The sequence below is a fragment of the Peromyscus eremicus genome, chromosome 9 (assembly GCF_949786415.1).
Source record: "Peromyscus eremicus chromosome 9, PerEre_H2_v1, whole genome shotgun sequence".
In the NCBI taxonomy this organism is placed as follows: domain Eukaryota; kingdom Metazoa; phylum Chordata; class Mammalia; order Rodentia; family Cricetidae; genus Peromyscus; species Peromyscus eremicus.
In genome coordinates, this window is record NC_081425.1 from 55,038,755 (window position 1) to 55,059,331 (window position 20,577).

The 20,577-nt window shown below is 49.3% G+C and overlaps 1 protein-coding gene across 1 annotated transcript in view; it reads left to right on the forward strand.

The window, feature by feature from the left end:
* Positions 1-1,404: 1,404 nt before the first annotated feature.
* Dpysl2 (dihydropyrimidinase like 2) overlaps positions 1,405-20,577 on the forward strand; it is a 62,479-nt gene continuing 43,306 nt past the window's right edge. The window contains exons 1-3 of the mRNA XM_059273426.1: positions 1,405-1,732; positions 5,101-5,189; positions 7,683-7,867. Of these exons, the coding sequence (XP_059129409.1) occupies positions 1,694-1,732; positions 5,101-5,189; positions 7,683-7,867 (313 nt within the window). The 5' untranslated portion in view covers positions 1,405-1,693. The remainder of the gene's footprint in view (positions 1,733-5,100; positions 5,190-7,682; positions 7,868-20,577) is intronic.

Below are 20,577 nucleotides of genomic sequence, written 5' to 3' on the forward strand. Positions count from 1 at the left end.
CAGAAGCTGCACAGTCCCTTGGGGACTGTAGATTTTAAGGCAGGAATTGAAAGGGTGGATTTTACACCTCCTTTGAGTCTGGAAAGACAGAAGACCCCTACAGTGGCCAGGTGCAGAAAAAAACAAAACAAACAAAACGGGGAAACAGAGCCCCCAGGATAATTCTGTCTTTATCTGGCTAATCGTTGCTGAGCAAGTGTGAGCCAATTAAACAGATACCCCCCTCCCCGAAAGGCTGCCCAGTGACCTAGATTAAGCAGTAACCACAGGCATTCTTTGATCTCAAGGTGAGAAGGTCAAAGCTGTGCCTCTGGCAGAAGTTCTGTCATCTGCCCGGGGACCCTTTCCCAGGTCCACAGCACCAGCTCTTCCCCTTCCCCTGGTATTGTTACAACATCACAGCCTGGTTTGACAGTCAAAGGCTCACAGGCCTATTATTGCACCTACTAGCACCGTGAAGAGAGGCCTGGAATGCTCTTAGTGACTAGAGGTTGAGTTTCTCCATTACTCAGTTTCTCCTTTCTGTGGGATATGACCTCTCCTATCTCTTGTTCTTGCTCCTTATAACCTATCACGTAGCTTCTGGCTGTAGGGGCCCTAGGACTGACTCCCTGCAGCTAGATTCGCAGCAGCTTTTCCTCCCCAGATCTGAAGGCGCCGCAACCACACAAAGGAGTCAGTCTTGGTGTGCCAGCTAAAAGGGCGACCAGGGCGCAAGCCTGGGCCCTTTTTGCCTCATAGGCGCCGGCCTCCATCTCTTGTTCTTGGTAGCCTGCAGTCACAAAAAACCGTTCTGGGGCGGGGCGTCCGGTGCCCAGCAGCCCACGACCTTCCCGGATGCTGTTCGCGTTCTTCCAGCCGTCAGTCCCCTGTCGCAGCAGCCGCTGCAGGGCGGAGGCCGCTCTGGCGAGCAGGGCGGGGGAGGCCGCGGTGCAGTCGCGCGCTCGCCGCCAGCGAGGCCATTGGCTCAGCGCAGTCACCCCACGCGGGGCTGCAGCGGCGGCCTCCGCGGATTGGCGCGCGGGCGGGCGTGTGCGTGCCGCCCGGGCCGTACTGAAGCCCCTCCATCGCGGGCTTGCGCCCCCTCCTCACCCTCCCGGGACGACCACCCCTCCATTGTGCCCTGAATTGCAGATGCAGCATCTGGGGTCGCTGCCAGCCGCAGTGCCCGCTCGCCCGCCCAGGATCAGAGAAAGGGCGCGAAAGGCGCGCTCCCTGCTCGGGCGCACGCACCGCGCCCTGCGCGCACTGCAGCAGTCGCAGCCCGGGCGCTGCGCCTTGCCCCGCCCCTCTCATTTGCATATCCCACGATCCTGGCCAATCAGTGAGCGTCTCTCGCGAAGCGGATGGCTTTTGCCTGGGAGGAAAGGGAGTGGCTGGCGGCGCATGCGCGGTGGTGGCCGACTGGAACCAAGGCTTTTATTGCTGTAGTTTATTTCCACCCCCTTCCCTCCTGTTCTCTCTCCCTCTCTTTCTTTTTTTCCGCCCTAGCTGGATCTGTGTTGGAGGAGAGGAGAAGAGACAGAGGATTGCATTTGTCTCATAGTTTTGAAATCTCCTAACAGCAAGGCCAGCTAAGGGATTGTACCTTTTTCCTACAAAAAATACATATATTTTAAACCAAATCTTTTTTTTCCGGCTATCTTTGCTTTAAAGCTGTCCTCTTGAAATTACTCCCCCACCCCCAGGAGAGATGTCTTATCAGGGGAAGAAAAATATTCCACGCATCACGGTAAGTTTGGCACTCCAGAAAGGCGAACAACCTTTTTTGACATAGAATAGCTAAAGAATGTATTTTAAAGGTGGAGGAGAGAAAGAGATTCAACTTTTCCTTCTTGTTGCCAACGGAGGGGATGGTGGCGATGGTGGTGAAGGTGGGGGTGGGGTGGGGGTTGGGAAAGGTAATAACAGTTATAAGGCACGCAATTTGCAAGGCATTGAAATAGGCACGGGAGTGTATGGAGGTAGCGCGCCAGATCCTCTGTATCCTTCATTGTCAGCACGAGATGCTGCAGCGCTGCCCGCGGGGTGCAAGCAAATGGATGCCAGATTGAATATGCATGGTCGACGCTCGGATATTGTTCTCCAGCTGCGTGCCGCAAGGCTGGGCTCCGGGAGTCCGGTGGTGGGGAGCTTGGAAAACAGACCTTCCCGTGTCCCCCGCCCCCTCCAGAAAGAGCTTTCTGGAGCCTTCTTCCTGCAAGAAGGAGCGAGTTCCAGCCTGGAGGCGTCATGACAGCGAAGGGATGCTGGAAAGGGCAGGGTGTACCGGGATGATGCAGAGGGAAGGGAGGATCGGGACTCGATGATGAGCAGAGAAGGGCGGGAGCTTTTTGTGGACGAAGAGGACCTGGGGAGCCCTCTGGTTTGGGGCTGGGGTCTTGGCAGGGTTCCCGGCTCGCTTTCTCCGTCTTTCCTGCCCCTTCCGCTACCAGGGAGGCGGTTGTGGTGGCGCATACAAAGCGGACTGGGCGGGTGGGCGCTGGGGACAGCAGCTAGCAGGCTCGCGGAGGTAATGGCGCTGGCTGCGACTCGCGCAGATGGCCAGGCCTGCCCTAGACAATGATCACCGGGGCCGAGGTGCTGGCCTCGTTCAAGGCCTGCATCCCTGCCAAGCATCTCTGCGAAGAATTCGGGGATGCAGCGGGGATGCCCCCGCGCCCCCACCCCACCCTCCGCTTTGCATCTTTTACTGGAAAAAAAAAAAATCTCACCAGTCCAGTTTTCTGCATCCTTGAAGGAAATCCCGGGCAGGGAGAATCGCCAAGGAAATTGATTGTTATATAATGCTGTGTGTTTGCACTGGCCGGCGTGTGGCCGGCTAGGACCCAGGGACACGCAGATTTGAAGGCATCTTCCAAATAGTGAAGATAGGTTTTAAGGTCGGATTTGATGGTGAGCTTTTTCCCTGCTTGTCTCTGGGGCCCTGGGACCCCGGCCTTCTTTCCTTGGTGCACAAGGACACACCCATCTGCAGGAGCGGTTTAAGAACAGTTGCCCAGAGGAGGGGGCGTGTGCCGGGGGTTTCTAGCTTGGGCTGGGTAGTCCTCAGACAAGGGTGGGTACTAGCCTTTTTTTCAAGGCACCCCACACCCCATCCTTGGTACGAGATCCCAAAGGACTGACACACAGGATTCAACGTAAAATGTTCACTGCTCTGAAGGACCGCATCTGGGGAACTGGGCAGTGGGGGTGGGGAGATTTCCTGCAAACCTCTTGTGATTTGCTATCTTCATGCACGAATAAGACAATTTCATTTTGACAGTGTGAGGAGGGGGAAAATACGCAACCCACAAACCACTTTTTAAAAGAGCGCCCCCTCTATCCTTTAAAAACATCTAGTCGTATGCCCTAGGACCTATTGGTTCTCTCCCTCTGTCACTGTGGCCCGCCTCTTATGTAAGAAGCTTTTTTCTAGAAGGCTCAAGATTGAATAAACTATGATCCGATCTACCCCCCCCCATCCCCCTCCGCTGGCTGGAGGATTCTCAATGATGGTTCCTATAGGAACTTCTGTGAGGAAGGGGAAGTAGTGAAGGGCAGGACTTACTACCTCCCAGACTACAGACATTCCTCTCAGGGGAGAAAAGGAGGGGTCCCTGCAGGCTTAAGCCCACTGAGCCTTGGTTTCCCCATGTGTCATGGGAGTAGACTCCTGCTCCATTCACTTTGCTCCATTCACTTCACAAAGGTTCCAAGACTCTGACTGCTTGGTATGAAGAGCAGGACTAGTAAAGATTTTTTGTTTACCCTCTCCATGTTGACTGTTCTTAAAGCTTTTTCAGTGCTTACATCTGGATAGAAGATCCTACAGCGTAAAACTGAACTGGCCTTGTTTTTCAATGTAACAGAAACAATAAATATTTTCTAAGCCCAAGAGTGTTTGCACTTATGTGCAACTGTATCTTGTTTTCTTTGTTCTATAGCACCATGTGTATATTTTAAGGAAAGTTTTCCTTTTCTTGGTAGTTGCAAAAGGCAAGTAGTACTTGCTGAGATTTTATTTTGTTTTAGACTTCTGGGTTAACTGTTATCAAGATGAATGCTGTTCTTTGAAAGGAGTAGCATAATCAGAGGGCATGGCTCTGCTTGGAAGGCTTATATCTACTCTGAAATAAATAATAAACCTGTACATCCACCCAAACCAGGATGATGAATGACATCACATACATCCCATCCACAGCCTTTTGGATAGCTGTGAGTCAGAACATAGCATTTCTTTTACACACTCTTGGCTCTCTCAGTTGGACTAGCCTTTATAATAATAATTATTATTTTTTACACAAAAGTAGGTCAGCCATCTGTAGTGGTATTAGACTTAAAAACATCCCCCATGTCTCTAATTTATCATAAAGCTGTTTCTTACCTGCTAAATGGATGTATGTCCCTCCCTCGGCCATGTGCTTGTTGTGATTTACCCCAAAGATAAATGCACACGGAACGGACACACTAAGCTGCTGGGGAACGGACACACTAAGCTGCTGACATCTTGTTATGGCTGAAGTCTCTGTGTTTGTGTAGCATATGCTATGACAACAGACTTTTGGTCAGTTTTCCCCGACAAAAACGTTGCCAAGACGTGATTTTCCTACATGTGGGTGGATTTTTTTTTTAAAGTATGAGGTTTAGCCAAAAATCATTTCAAAAGCATTGTCTTCTTTAGCTGGAATGTTCTATAATGGCCTTTTTTGTTTTCAGGTCTAAGGTGTTCTTGAAAAGGTGGTTTGTTTGTCTAGGGTGAGCTTTGCCAGTGTGTTCTGACTCATCATAAACTCAGGGGGCTTAAGCCTGCAGGGATCCTTCCTTTTCTCCCCTGAGAGGAATGTCTGTAGTCTGGGAGGCAGTAAGTCCTGCCCTTCACTACCTCCCCTTCCTCACAGAAGTTCCTGTAGGAACCATCATTGAGAGTCCTCCAGCCAACCGAGGGAGCGGGGGAGAATAGATTCACCTTGGTTAAGGTACCTCCCCAAATTCCCTGGCTTTGGGCATCACCATTGAATGATGAAAATGTGCTCCTAGCCCCCCTCTCCCCTGGGGACTGGTGCTTCTCTTCTCCTAGGTCAGTTATGTGTTATGACCTTGCTCCCCTCTTCGTTATAGAGTGATCGTCTTCTGATCAAAGGTGGCAAGATTGTGAATGATGACCAGTCCTTTTATGCGGACATATATATGGAAGATGGGTTGATCAAGTAAGTATGATTCATTGCTATGTAGAGGTATATATGTGTGTACACACACACACACACACACACACACACACACACACACACACATACCGTGTTCCTAAGCTTTAGCTCCTTTCATGTAAGTAGTCTCAAGCTTTAATGACTCCAAGGGTTGCTAAGCTTGGGCTGGGAATGTTGCAGCATTGGTAGAATGTGCATCTGGCATTAGTCAGGCGCCGCCAAAAAACCAAAAGTGACCAATGTAGCATATTTTAAGCTCACTTTTATTGGTGGTAATTAATGAATTTGGGAAATCAGATGCAGGGAATTGGAAGTCACAGCACACACGAACACCCATGTATTATGTAATTGACTATTTTTAACAGAGGTGACACAACATCCTTTTGTTGCCAGCTCACATACTTGGTTTGTGATAGGCTGCATGCACTTCAGTTTTCCTGGACTGTTGTTGTTTGGGATGGAATACTCAGTCATAGGACATCAATGTGGAATGCAGCCGGGCCTATAAAGATGTATATCTGCTTGCTTAATCAGGAAGGGCCACAGGACATTGAGTTAATTACCAGGAACTCAGATAAATGGCTGCCTAGTGCTGGAGGGATTTTAGGTTTCATTCCTTTTTAAAAATTTTTTTTGACTGGGTGGTGGTGGTGCACATCTTTAATCCCAGCACTTGGGAGGCAGAGCAGGCGGATCTCTGTGAGTTTGAGGCCAGCCTGGTCTACAGAGCGAGATCCAGGACAGGCACAAAAACAACACAGAGAAACACATCTGTGCCCTTGAAAGTCAGAAAAGGGCATTGGATCCTCTGAAACTGGAATTATGGATGGTTGTAAGCCATCTTGTGGGTGCTGGGAATTGAACCTACATCCACTGGAAGAGCAGCCCTTAACCCCTGAGCCATCTCACCAACCCTGTTTCATTTTTGAACTGGTTCCTAGAATAAATAAGGCCACCCTGTGCTGCTTATGTATTATGTTCTGGGTTTGGGTATTCTAGGACTCTGGAGGGTTAATTGAGTGGAGTGTAGCAATATCTTCATGCCTTTCCTCTGGGGATGGCCCATGGGCTCTGGAGAGGGAGCACATCTGTTGAAAGGCAAACATCCCAGTGAACGACATCTTTTAAATAAGCAGTGTTCATCAAACTCTAGCAGCAAGTGAGTCTGGAGAGGGGTGAGCTGGACTGGCTGTGACTGCTTGGAAGCTCTCACCCTGAAGGATGAAGCCAGAATGGGTCTTAATGTTTCCACAGCTAATGCTTTCTCCATGTGTGTTTGTCTGGAAGAGTCTCAGCTCTGGCAATCACAGGCTACGACTTTCTTGTTCCTTTTGCATCCCCAGTCATAGGAGAGCGTGATGGGTCGAGCTGAAGAACGCTGGCCTGGAATGGAGCAGCCCAATGCTATTTTTAGTCATAGTTTATTTGTCTTAGAAATTTCACTCCTCCTTGATGAATTTTTCCTTTTAAAAGTTGGTAGAAATATGTAGTAAAATTAAAAAAACAATTAATTGGATGATGAAATCTTGACTCAAAAATGAAACCCTACAGCTGTGTGTGGTGGCATACACCTTTAATCCCAGCACTCAGGGGGTAGAGACAGGTGAATCTTTTTGAGTTTGAGGTCAGCTTGGACTACATAGTGAGTTTCAGGACAGCTAGGGCTTTGTAGAGAGGCACTGTCTCAAACAAAACAAAACAACAACAACAAAACCCCCAAAAAAACCCCACAAAACCCTCAAAAACAAACAAAAAACACTGCTACAACATCCCCTCACCTAATGGATATGATGCATGTCCCAAACAGCATGGATATTTGTTTTTCTGCCTTTATCTGAATCCATGAACACCTGCTTCCATGTTCTACAATTGTTGGAATTATAGTGTTTACTTTTTACTTTTCTTTTTTCCTCTTGTTTTGCTCTCTCTGCACTTTTCCACCTCTGTTTTCTCTACATTGAAAAGGAAAGTGGTGGAAAAAAATGTTGGGAAACAGAGTCAGGTCAAGAGAGAATTGTTCTGGAAAACTAGCTGGCTGGTGTGTCAGAAGGCAGTGGAGTGAGTGATATAGAAGTGTTTGGGGCCTCGATCGTATTCAAGCTTAGGGGTTTCTGATAACTAGTCATTGGATTAGGAATTTGCTGTCTTGTGTATAAGTTGTGTTTGGAGACAGGGGCCTCATTCTTTAGTCCAGGTGGGCCAGGAACGCACTCTGTGACCAAGGCTACAGAACCTGAACTAGAGATAATTCTCGTGTCAGCCTCCCAAATTGCTGGGATTATGTGAGCCGCTGTGCCTAGCTTCCTAGTTCATTCTACATCTGCTCATGTTTGGGGATGAGGAGTGGGCGGTGCTCCCATGAAAGATTATAGCAACAACCCCAAAAGTGCTCATCATGTAGTGAGGGTCTGTTTATAGCTTAATGAAAACAGATGTCAGATCCGATTTGATTCCACATTATCACTGGCCTCTCTCTCACTAACTCTGCTTTCTTAGGCAAATAGGAGAAAACCTGATTGTGCCAGGAGGAGTGAAGACCATCGAAGCTCATTCCAGAATGGTGATCCCGGGAGGCATTGACGTGCACACTCGCTTCCAGATGCCTGACCAGGGAATGACGTCAGCTGATGACTTCTTCCAGGGAACCAAGGCAGCCCTGGCTGGGGGAACCACCATGATCAGTAAGGCTTGGGCACCATCACCTTAGTAGGGTTCCAGGGCAGTGTGAAAATGAGTCTGGGTTGCTAGACCCTAATGTTGGCGAGCCTAGCAGAGCTCCCAGTGAGGGCACAGAGAGAGGGTAAACTGTCTTATTTCCTTGGCCTCATTTTCTGCTAAGCTTTGCTCCTGCAGTTGAACTTGAGGATGAGCTCCTGGGGAGTTATGTAGGATAAGAGGAAGGCTTGCTGCTCAATCTGATCTGGCGCTTTTGTCCTCCTTGACCTCCAAATGTGACTGGGTTCTGAAAGAAAGGCATTTGAAGTCATCCATATTCGATTACGAACATTCCAAGGACAGTCCTCAGAATGAAGATAGGATAAACGAAATGTTTCCTGTTTGTTTGTTTTTCAGACAGGGTCCTCTGTCGCCCAGGCCCTCTGTATAGCTGAGATTAGTTACTGATCTTCATATCCCTGCCTCCCAAATGCTTGGGTGATGGGCATATGCCACCACACTCGGGTGCAAATGGAGTGTTAGCCTGAAGCCGCTACTCCAACGATATGAAGCTCGGTCAAGGGAGACCGGGGCTGGACACTGAATGACTTAGACTACTATGCTTTGGAACGAGACCTACCGATAGTAGCTGTTTGTTAAATAGACAAGCCACAGGCTCCCACAGTGGTGTCCTTTCATGTATCCCTCTCAGGGTATTGTGTCTTGGTTCAATCTAATCTAAAGCGTATTCACTGGACATAGCAGCTGTGTTCAGAGTTTGCTTGTGAGCGGTTTGATTCCAGCATGCCTTTTGACAAGTGACTGGGGAGATGGGGAAGCCGCACAGTGGCCTCTCAGAGTCCTGTGTTAGAAAAGGGATTCTGTCCACGAGCAAAAGGCAGGGTACTGTGTCACGGAGGAAGAGTTAAGAGTGGGGCTGGGAGGATGGTTCGGGTCAACACCGAAAGAACCTCGGTTTGTGCTTTTTGAAGCCTGATTTCCCGGTTGTTTTTTGGTGATGACCATGGCTTTAGGGTCTGTCTAGAAGGTTTCCATCTGTCTTCCTGAAGCGAGAGGAGCAACGTCCAGTGTCTCCTGCATTTTGAATCACACCTGACTCCCTGGTGTTCCCATCGTCCTGGCCTTCGATCGGAAGCACTGGGGACAGCACTCTGTTCCCTTGTCACACCCGTGAGACAGCCCCTCCGGGAGTGTTCTTTGCTGCTCTGCCTTGCTCCAGCCTTGTGGGTGCCGTTCTTGGAAGAGCCCTTCATGCAAACCCCACTTTAACTTGCTGCTCTGTTGGCTGCTTGGGGCTCGCTTGGCTGAATGGGCACTTCCTGACCCCCCCTTTTTTTCTGAGTAGCCCCTGTGGACCTCCTTCCCTAGGTGGAGGCATCTCAGTATGTCTTGTGCTGATCCAGGAGACCTCAGATGCTCACTAGAGGGCCCCCGAGGAGATTTCCAGGGAAGGGGAGTGGGCACACTGGCCAGCTCTGTCTGTTAGGATGGTATGTGATGGTGTTAGTGCGGGTTCAAGATGCAGTCCGTTCGGCTCAATAGTAAGGGGGTTCGATGAAAGATCTCGTAGAACAGAAGGGTGGAGCCTATCTCTTAGCAGTAGAACTCACGAATGGGAGGTCCTGAGTTCGAACCACAGCACTGTAGAAGGTGGAAAGAGAAAGACTGTGTGGGTAAACTGTGTGCTCGGGGTTGTCACCCTCTACTTCCGACGCTTTGGTAGTTTGTGAAAAATACTAACGACTCTTGCCCAAACCATGGTTGCTGCTGTGGGCAGGATTCCCAGCAGCCCCACTGCCTTCCCCCTGGAGAGGGGCTCTAATGATGCAGGTGAGGAATCAGGATTTTTTTTTTTCTGTCTTCTGCTTGCTGGGCACACATACAATCTGCTTGGCCTAAGTGTGTGGCTGAAGCTTGCTCTGCGGGGCAGGGGTAAAACTTCATGTCGCTCAGTGCCTGCTTCCCGAGAGAGGCCCCTGGCTTCCCGAGTACGTGTTGAAGCCAGAAAGAAAGGCTTTGGGTGTTTTCAAGTGCAAACTTGAAGGGGCTTCTGGCCGTTGTAGAAACAAGCCGTTGGGTAAATTGGTACAAAGACTGCCCACACCTTCCTCTCGGCTCCTCTCGGCTCCTCTCATCTCGGTCACCTGCACCGGGGGTGAATCGTTACCTCTTTCCTTGCTGGCTGTGTTTCCCCTGGCCCTGGAGGCTCCGTCTGTGTGTGGCAAGGCTCTGCCTGCTGAAGAGAAGGCCGCCGAATGTTCCAGTGTAGAAAAGGCGACACATCACCAGCAGGACGTATTATTATCGCCCTGCCAAGCTGCTGTTGATCATTACACAATGGGATCTTTGTGAGGTGACCCAGGGTAGGGTGGTAGGATGCCCTTTGCCCTTTCCATCCAGGGATGGGCGGGCAGAGACACCAGACGTAGAGCATCCAGACTGGCCCCAGCGTCATGGTGGTGGCTGGAGGTGGGTTGTAGGGGTGGCTGGAATTCTACACTGGGAAAATGGGGGTTGGTGCTAGGACTCCCCACAAGGATCACAAAATTTGAGTGTGTTAAAGTCTCTTATGTAAGACTGGCATAGTATTTACATATCTTCTCCACACACCTTCCTGGAGACTTTGAATAACCTCTAGATTATTCATAACACCTAATGCAATGTAAATGTTGGTGGAAATTGTTGTCATGCTGTATTATTTCAGGGCGTGTTCTACTTTGCTTTTCTGTGGCTCTGATAAACATCACGACCAAAAGCAGTTTGTGGAGGAAAGGGTTTTTTTTTTTTTTTGTCAACTTACACTTCCAGGTCTCATCATTGAGAAAAGTGAGGCTAGGAACTCAAGCAGAAGCTTCAGAGGAATGCGGGCATACTGTTCACTTGGCTTGTGCTTAGCTAGCTTTCTTATAGGGCCTGCCTGCCTAGGGGTGGTGCCGCCCGCAGTGGACCGGGCCCTCTCACACCGGTCATTGGCCACAGGACAATCTGATGGAGCAGTTCTCTAGTTGAGGTTCTTTCTTCCCAGGTGACTCTAGGTTGTCAAGTTTACAGCAGAAACTCACCAGCACAGGACTTAATGACAAAAGTCTGCACATGTTCAGTAAGATGCAATAAAAGAAAAAAAAAAAAAACGTGGATCTGGAGTTAGTTGAATTATCAGATGTAGAGCGTGTGACCACAGGGCACTGTGCATCTCTCTGAAGCCTGTGCTGGTTACACAGGCCAGATCTCCAAGGACAGAAGTTGCTGCTGCTGACCTGAGTCCAAGGTTTTTCCTCGAGGTGTGGAACCTGGGCACGGTGAACCTGAGTGGCTCCTCTGCTGTGTTTCCAGTGCCCAATTCCAGAGCATTGCCTCACAGTCCCACTGGCTTGATTCCCGGAGCCTCCCTGGATCTTCACTCATTCTAGTGTGGTTTGCCTCTGTATCCAGCCAATTCTCACCTTTGCTTTCTGTTCCGATAATGTGGCCTCAGCTTTCTGTGGCTGGACTCTTTCTTCCCAAGCTTTGCTCATGTTGTCTGCTTCCTCCGACTCCTGCCGGGGTTCCCTCCTGCTCACAGAATGCAACCCAAGCTGTCTGCAATGTGCTGCGAACCTGCTGGCCAGCCTCGGCTCCCATCGCCTCCTTGACTGCCCTTCCTTCTGCCTGTGAGAATCCTCACCCCCCCTTTTTTTTTTTAAAAAAAAGATTTTATTTATTTATTATGTACACAGAAGAGGGCACCAGATCTCATTACAGATGGTTGTGAGCCACCATGTGGTTGCTGGGAATTGAACTCAGGACCTCTGGAAGAGCAGTCAGTGTTCTTAACCTCTGAGCCATCTCTCCAGCCCTGAATCCTCACCCCTTTGAGGCTCAGCGTAGGTGCCCCCTCCGGGTAGCCCATAATTTCTCTGTACCTTGGCAAAAGGTGGATTTTTATTTCATACTTTGTGACACGTAGTTTCATGTCATGTGTCCATTGAAGCTCTCTGTTTTGTTTTCAAGTTTCCCACCCAAGCAGTGTCAGTGCTAGGAGGGATGGATGGATGGAGGGAGGGATGATGGACGGATGGATAAATAAAAGAAAACTCCAAGGACACTTGATTTGAGTGATGCTGCGTGACTGAGTCAGGTGGGTTTAGGACGTCTGTGTCTTGTGCGGACTGTGATGGCAGTGGCCGCTCGCTCCCTTAGTGCTCCAGCCACCACCACCAACACCAATGCTGTGATCAACTCTGCCAGCGGCTGGGGAGAGCCCAGAGCTCAGACATGTCAGCCCGTGGTTGTGAACGAGGCAGGCTCTCTCCCTGAGTTGTCCTGGCATAAATGCTGGGGCTGGGGACTCACGATGGTTTGCAGAGCGTAGACAGCGTGCTGTCTGTGGACAGTAGCTGTAGGAGAAGTCATGTGTCCCTGGAGACCCTGGTGGACTCAGAAGCCTTTCCCAGGACCCTTTGTACTTGTCCCAGCCCTCTCTGTGGGTGGAGGAAGATCGAGGGGACGTGGCTCAGGAGTGCCACTGTGGTACATCCATTGCTTGTCATTTGTGCATCCATGTGGCATTTGGGTTTGCTCCCTGCCTGTGGCAGGCCTGCTTGTGAACACACAGTGTGAGCTGGATGTGTCTGTAATGGATACTTTGATTATTCCCTCTGCAGTGCTCATTTGAATCTGGTTAGAAAGTGTTTACCAAATACTCGACCACATCACACTCAAGTTTCCAAGTCCAGGCCCAAAGTTGTCACCACAAAATCTGCCTGTGGTGGTGCTTAGAAAGCCACGTTATCCAGTGTACTGTCTGTGTGGATGCTCCCCACTGCCTTTCAGCTTCTTATCTCCCAAGCCCTACATGGATGAAGTCACATAATTTGCCTAAGGACATGAAGGCCTTTTCTGGGCTTGCTCGGGTGTCACTGGCTGGCTGGCTGGATTGGAAGGTTTTTTCCGTGACTGGACCAATTACTTGATACCTGTTGCTGAGGAGAATAAGGAGGAGCATCCTGGAGGACAGCAGAGCTCTTCCCAAAGGTTTAGCCCTCATGTCTTAATGAGGGTATTTACAAGGCAACTCCACGTAGTTTATCTGGTAGTTAAAAGGAAGTTTATTTTGGGGTAACTTACAGCCAGCAAAGGAGTTGGTTACAGGATCCAAGAGAGGTGAGGTGCAGTCCAACGTGGTTCTCTGGAGAACTCTGACTTGGTCTGCAATCCAGCATCCAGGATCATGAGGAGCAAAGCGGGTGGCACATATGGATCTTGGGCCTTAAGGGCTTCTGTCTTGGCTACACCCCAGGTCATAGGTAGGTGTGGCAGTCACCGGCTGCCTCACTGGGGTGGTGCTTCAAGGTCAAAGCTGGAACAGCTACCCACTACAAAATCTCACAGGGATTTTCTCTTGAAGGAGCCTGAAGTGTTAGGCTTGTTCAGCCTGCTGCGTACAGTATTGCAGTTCATTCAGTTGTAGCCTGCAGAAGGACTTAACTATGTGCCTGGCTAGATCCATTGCAGGGGCACTGTGGGAGTTACCACAACCCACCAGGGTTTCTTTCTTCTATCCTGGTTCTGAGAGTTGGCAGTTACAGTCTTAGAGATCAAACCAGCTTAGGAAGGGAGAGATGGGAGTCTTCATCTCCTGAGACATCCTCCTCCTCCTGGATGGAAGTCTCTACTCTGCTGGTGGTGTTGCACACAGATCTGGGTGAGTCTCAGTCCTCCGATGCTTCCAGAGCCTCGTCTCCAGTTTTCCCTAGATGTGCAGGCTGTTAGGAACTTTCCATCAGTCCGATTCCGTTAGTGAGAATGATGACTGGGGCCAGGAGGAGTGGTGGGGCAGCAGGGAACGTATTGGGGCTACAGCCAGGTCTCCCCAACCTTCAAAGGTGAATGAGTGACAGGCTTCCATGGCTCAGTGTCTCAGTCTCAGGGTTTCTGTTGGTAGATAAAATTCCATGATCCAAAGATGCCCTGTTATGTATCCCAGCTGTGTAAATGGTGCAGAGACATCTGGAAGGCAGGGCTGGAGCTCTGGCCATGTCTGTATGCCCATGGCTTTCTGGGAGCTGGCTACACTGGCTGCTTGGCAGGTTGCTTTATGGTGGTCCTGGACAACCCTTTGTCCCCCACCTGACAGAGGACTGATGAGGGTACGTCTAGTGGGGATGGTGGATGTTGGTGGGCTGTGGAAGACCTGGCTCCTTGTCCTCATTTTCTCCTGTCTGCCTCCTGTTGGTAGCTGCCCCACCCCCTCAGATTCTGGAGCATCCTAGAATTTGGGGAAGGGCAGTATGGAAACTACCCCCTTCATCACTTACCTTCCTTCTGCAGTGTGGTGATGCTGCAGCTGTCCCTGGCCAGCTTCCGTATTGAGTCATCAGGTAGAAGCAGTTTAGAAAACATTGCCAGCATGCTTAGTCACTTCAGGAACTTCATGCTGCTTAGCGGTCAGCGAGCACCCCTCCTGTGCTCACACAGGAGCTGGGGAAGGGCGCCTGTTTAATCACTAAACGGCTTCCCATGCAAGCTTGAGGACCGGAGTTCATTCCCCAGAACCCATGCACCAAAAGCTGGCGTGGTAGGGAGGTTCGTACTTATAATCTCAGCACTGAGGAGACTGGACAATTCCTGGGGCTTCCTGGACAGTCAGCTTAACCTGCTTGGTCTATCCCAGGCTCCCCGCCCCCCCCCCCCCCCCACACACACACGTGGTGGAAAGCGCAGTAGGAACAACATCAGAGGTTTCCTCTGACTTCTCTATTGGTTACCTTTCTGTTGCTATAATAAGTTACCTTGTGACCAAGGTAACTTAAAGGAGAAAGGGCTTATTTTGTTTTATTGGTCCAGAGAGATAAGAGTCCAGCGTGGCTGTGAGGCAGGGTAGCAGGGTAGCAGGAATAAGGAGCTCCTCAACCATCTGCACGTAGCAGAGAGAGCAAACTGGAAGTGGTTGGAGGATTTAAGTTCTGAAAGCCTGACCCCTGTGAAGTACTTCCTCCAGCAAGATTCTGCTGCCTAAACCTACCCAAACAGCAGGGGACCAAATGTTCAAATACCCATGACTGTGGGGGACATTTCTCGTTCAGATCACAGGAGCTTGTACCTGTTCATGTAGAATAAACACACACACACACACACACACACACACACACACACACATCTGCTCATGCAGAATACACCAGTAGGTACCCAGACAATAAATGGTGTGTAATGGTTAAAAACAAAACTGAAGGCCTTAGGCACTAGTTGGCCAAGAGATGTGCTGTTGGGTTGTGGTGGCTGTCGTCAGTAGCTCTGGCCCTCTTATTCCCTTAAGGCTCTTTTTGTGCCATTCTTTTCTTCTTTGGGTAGCCATGTTTTCCATTTCTTCCCAAGCAATGATCCCTTATTTCTCTAGGTTTTGAGGGCTCTGCCTCAGACTTGTGGCCGTTGTTGGGTGAAGCCATTTATTCAAGTTCTTTGCCGTTTGTCAGCCTCATTGCTGTGGTTAATGGTAAAAGGGGTTACAGTGAGTAGAAATTAGAGTTCTTTCTGGCTAGCCCATTCGGGAGGCAGCCCCTTTAGAATGTGACTGAACGTTCCCCTAATGATAGAGCAGATACTGCCCGAAGTTGGGTCGTGGTGGTTCAGTCCCCTCTCCAGTAAAGGGAATTTTGTAGTGATCTCTGGCCAACATTAAAAAGTATAACTGCACATTTGGACCCCCTGGGGAGTTTTTAACAAGCCCCAGGCACAGAAACTTCTATTTCTAGATGGGTTTCGCATTGCTAGTTTGGAAGCTTCCAACATCTAAGATCTTGTTTCGACAGTTGGACTTCTGGTGAAATGGAATGAATGGATGTTCACGGAGGTCTGTAGAAGCTAGAAGTGCCCTCTGGGCTGTTCCCTGCTCTGCTCTCTCCTCTTTGCAAGGGGAGGGGCGTCACTGCTAAGACCTGGTTGGGGGCGTGGCTTGCAAAGCTGCTTTTCCTCAAGAATCTTAGGAAAGCAATGGGACTGAGCCTCCTGATTCCATTGCTGTTGCTGTCCTTGGTGTCTGGAAGGTTTCTCTTCGTTCCTTCCCCAACACTGGTTAGGACTTGGAGTGAGTAGGAGAGGCAGTGAGCAGGAGGAGAGGCGGGAGTGGAGAAGGAGTGCCTGGCAGAAGTACATCAGGCAGGGGTGGCTGCCTTCCCCAGGCCCACGGGCCACCCGCTGTGCTGTGTTTCTGCCAGAAGCCTACTGTCTTAGGTTGACTCAGTAGTGTTTATGACCTAGTCTCCCTCTAATGATAGGTCAGGACTGGAGTCCGTCCTTGTGGGGAGCCTGTATGCAAGGAATCAAAAGATCTTGGTAATAACATAGAATCAGGGTATTCCGGGCAACCATTCAGATCTTTTATCCCAGCTCCACTCTTGAGGCTAGGTGAAACTCACTGGACCACTTCAGAGGATAAGCTTTATGTGACAGGAGAGCACCAAGAATCAGACCCAAGCTGGTTTTCCCTTATAGTGCTTGCTGTTTGGAAGTCACCGTCCCAATGTGTTTCTAGGTAGCAATTTCAATCTGTGAGCATGACAAGGCTGTTATTTCTTATGGTTATGTACAGAACAAGTGAGATTTGTGGATTTTTTTTTTTTGTACCATGATATTTGCAAAATGGTTATTCTGATACGTATGGAGTGTGTGTGAATCTCACATAGCTTATCCGTCTTCATCTGTTAGTCTAGCTGGTATGGCTCATCTGTGTATTTGTGTATGTATTTATCTGACAACCTATCATCTGTCTATATTTACCATCTATCTTTTTCTCTATCATCTGTAAGTTGTTTATCATATATTTATATCTGCCACCTATCTCTACCTACCTATTTATCTATCTATCTAATCATAAGATCCATCTGTCCACCCACTTACCTACTTACTAACCTAGGGCTACTATGACAAATACCATATGAGGGCTGTGTCAGACCACTGAAATGTTTTCCTCACAGCTGGGAAGTCTGAGATCAAGACACTAGCAGATTTGGTGTCTGTGAGGGCCCGCCTTATGAGTCACAGACGCTTGTTTTCTCACTGCGTCTTTACATGGTGGAAATGATTGGGGGGTTCTCTTGGACCTCTTTAGTGAGCACAATAAGTCCATTCATGGAGTTACTACCTCCTAAAGCCCCAACTCCTAATGCTATCTTCCTGGGGGTTGGGATTTCAGTTTCCAAATTTTTTTGGGATGCTACCATTCTTCAGGTCACTGCTCGCTCTATGACCCATCCATCTACATCTGTCTCTCTGTCTGTCATCCATCTTTTTTATTTAATCTGTCACATGTGCATCAATCTAATATATATATCAGCCTCTGTCTAGCTCGTCTATTGCAGGATTAAATGTGTCTGTGCCTTTGCTTGGATCTGTGCCTTGAGTTGCCCACCTATGTGTTGTCTGTCCCATCAGTCATCTGTCTGTCTCTGTCACCTACCGCCTCACTGTGTGTGTTATTTCACAGTACTTGATGGAACCAGGAAGAGAGTTCAAAGTGTGTTTTATGATCAGGTCTACATAAAGCGGTCCCTCCTTTGAGTACAGCAAGAAAAAACACTGACAAACTAAAGTCAAAATTGTAACTTTTACTTTTCTTTCCTCTGGGGTCTGGATTTTCTTGGCGGCACGTCTGGCCCTGTAGATATAAAGTTGTGCCCCTGGGACACTCTTCTTATTGGATCTCAGTTCTCAGCTGTCTTTGGAATTCGAATGAGGCCAGTGCTGCGCCTCTTCTGAACTACTGTGCACACTGAGCTCTGTGGTGTTCATGGTGGACCTGCTACCCAGTCTGTATGCTGATGTCCATTCCTCCCTGAGTTGGTACCCATATCCCCTGCTCCACAGTCTTGCCCTGTCGCTTGTTGAGGATCCCAGGCCACAACCCTGGGTCTTTCCTCTCCCAGCCTTGGTGACAAATCCTTTCCAGTGGGTATTTTGGCTAAGGAACCATTTAGTCATATAATGCCTGTGACTCAGGGAAGTGGGCTTGGGAAAAGCCTGCCAGGAAGCAGAGCTCCTTCTCCTCTGGGTGGGCAGTGTGAGCCCTGTATTCCTCTTTCATAGCATCAAACCAAGGGCTCCAATATCAAAGTACTGGTCTCTGTACCATGAGTGGCTGATTCAGGAAGAGACATATGGCAGATGCCTCTCCTGCTTCCCATAGCTGGTAGTTGTTGTTTTGTGCTTTAGTTCATTATCAGCACACATCATAATAGATAAAAGCCAGGCTGAATAGAGCTACTCTTAGACCCAGGAGAGAGTGTAAGTAGGAGACCCTGTCCCCAGAGACCCGACAAGTATTCAGGGTTACTCTGAAGCCTACTGTGTGGGGCAGGGGTTGTGGGCATTTAATATTTTGGAGGAAAAGAAACTTTGGCTTCAGAATGGGAAGTGGGAAGTGACAGGAAGTCACAGCTTGAGTGGTTGTGGTTGTGTGATGGGTCTTTTTGTGCAGCTGCGTGGAACTTCTCTGAGGACAAACATTTAAGGTCCTGTCCAGTGGATTAATGCACTTCAGTCTACATCCTGTTAATGTGACTGACACTGGGACTGTCTCACCAGCCAGGCTGATCCAAGCAAAGGCAGACACGTGTTGCTGGACCACTAAGGCGCTCTTCTGTTTTGTTCCCTTGTCCTCCGATGAACTCTGATGAGAACTGACCTCATAGATGCCCTCTGAACTCCTCTATGGACCAGCAGGAGTCACGGACAGGATTCTGTCCTTGTCACAAGACCTGAGAAGAAAGCTCCTTTTCAAGTGCAGATAATTGATTTGGTGCACTGGCAATCGGCAAACCCTGGGCCCCCATTTCCGGTCCTCCCTTTGACCTTGAAGGTCAAGAGCTGATTATCAGGCTAGAACTGAAGGAATGGGAAAAAGCCCAGAGAAGCCACGGGACTTGCTTTGTTACTCTGAGCATAGATAAGGACCTCAGACCAGAGCCAGAGAACTTGGCTGCATGCATGCATGTGTGTGTGCATGCACATGCATGTTTGTGTTACTCAGGCACCATCTAACTATTTTTTTGGTCTCTCTGAATTGGTCTCTCACTGACCTGGAACTTGCCAAGGAAGCTAGGTCAGCCAGCTCGAGAGATCCACTTAACTCCATTTCTCCAGTATTGGGGTCATAAGCGAATACCACCATGTCCAAGTTTTTTATGTGGACTCTGGGGATTGAACCCAGATCTTTATGCTTGTAAGGCAAGTACCAAGCTCTTAACCAGCTAAGCTGTTTCCTCAGCCCAAAGCGTTCATGATTATTTATTTATTTACTTATTTATTTATTATTACAATGTCTGTGGATGCCACAGAAATCCTGGGCACAGCCCCTCCTGTGAGTTTGCCTGCAGGATTAGGCTCCGTCCAATCTCCCAGCAGCAGGAAGATTCTGGTATTCAGGCTTTATCCTGCATTCCCAACCAACCATCACTTCAAAGGGCCTTTCTTTTTTCTGTAATATAGAGGGAGAAAATGATCAGTTATTGTCCATCTCCCACTAAGAGGGCGGCTACACCCAGGAGGAGAGGCTTGCCACCGTGGTGGTCTACCGAGTGTCTCTGATCTCCCCACAGAAGCCCTGCCTCCATGACCTAGATTTCCCCTGCATCCCAGAGGGCTATTTGGACAGCAGCCCCCAGTAGTGACTGATGCCCTGAATTCACCAGTCTAACTTAATCCCATTTGTGAGCAGCCCCAAGCCCTGTTCAGTGTAGGGCCAGCTTGAGCCAATTGTCCCCAGGCAGGCTACCCCCAAAGGCTTCTGGGTCTCCTCTTTCTCATGTCTCTGTGAGGTTCATCAGCTCAGCCCTCCTTATTTCTGACTGCGATACACCCCAGGGATGAGGTGTCTTCTGAAGTTGGGGGAGTCCGGGCACAGGGAGGAGCATCACCCAAGTCTGGGGTTGGGATCCAGTCTCGCATTGTTTTTCCTTTGTGTAGCTATCCCAGGGATTCACTGAGGAAACATGAGGTGGAGTGGAAAGAATGTGAGGCCTCACTTTCTCAAGGACATATCAAGGAGGGAATCAGGAGCCCTTAGTTCTGGGATAGACTGCTGCTTGTTAGCTCCAGCGAGTAGCTCCGTGTCTGGCTGGCCTTCCTCGCCTGTCTGAAGCCTCTCTTACCTACTAGCATTTCAGTGAGGGTTCGGGGTGTTGTAGATTAGACAGAACTGGGGTGAGTTCCAGAGGCGGCGGGGAGGTGGCCCACTAGTTTCCCCTCTGACAGCCCAACTGTTTTTTTTAAGAGTATCTGACTCCTGGGAGATTTGGGGCCTAGATTTGTTTTGCGAAGTGACTTCGGCATTGGCCATTGTTTTATTCTCTCATGCTTCTGTCCTCTCCTTGAAGGGCTCTCATGGCTCTGAAGTGGTTTTTGCTCTGTTCCAGAGGTGCATTCTTATTGTTACCTGATTTCTCTCTCTTGTTAAGCGTGTTCAGCTGGGGCTGCTGGAGACTTCCTGTCTTCCGCTACTTTCTATGGCTCTACTACCACAGGTTGGGGCATTTATAAAGCACAGAGGGTTTGGGGTTCATTGATGCGAATCTAGAAGTCCAAGAACATGGTGGTGGCTTTGGGAGTGGGCAGTGGGGCTGGGGCAAAGCGACAGGAGAGGTGCTACATGGTGAGACATGGCCAGACTTGGCCTCTCTTCCTCTTGTAAAATCATCAATGCCGTCATGGGAGCCCCATTCCTATGATCTCCTCTAGCCCTAAT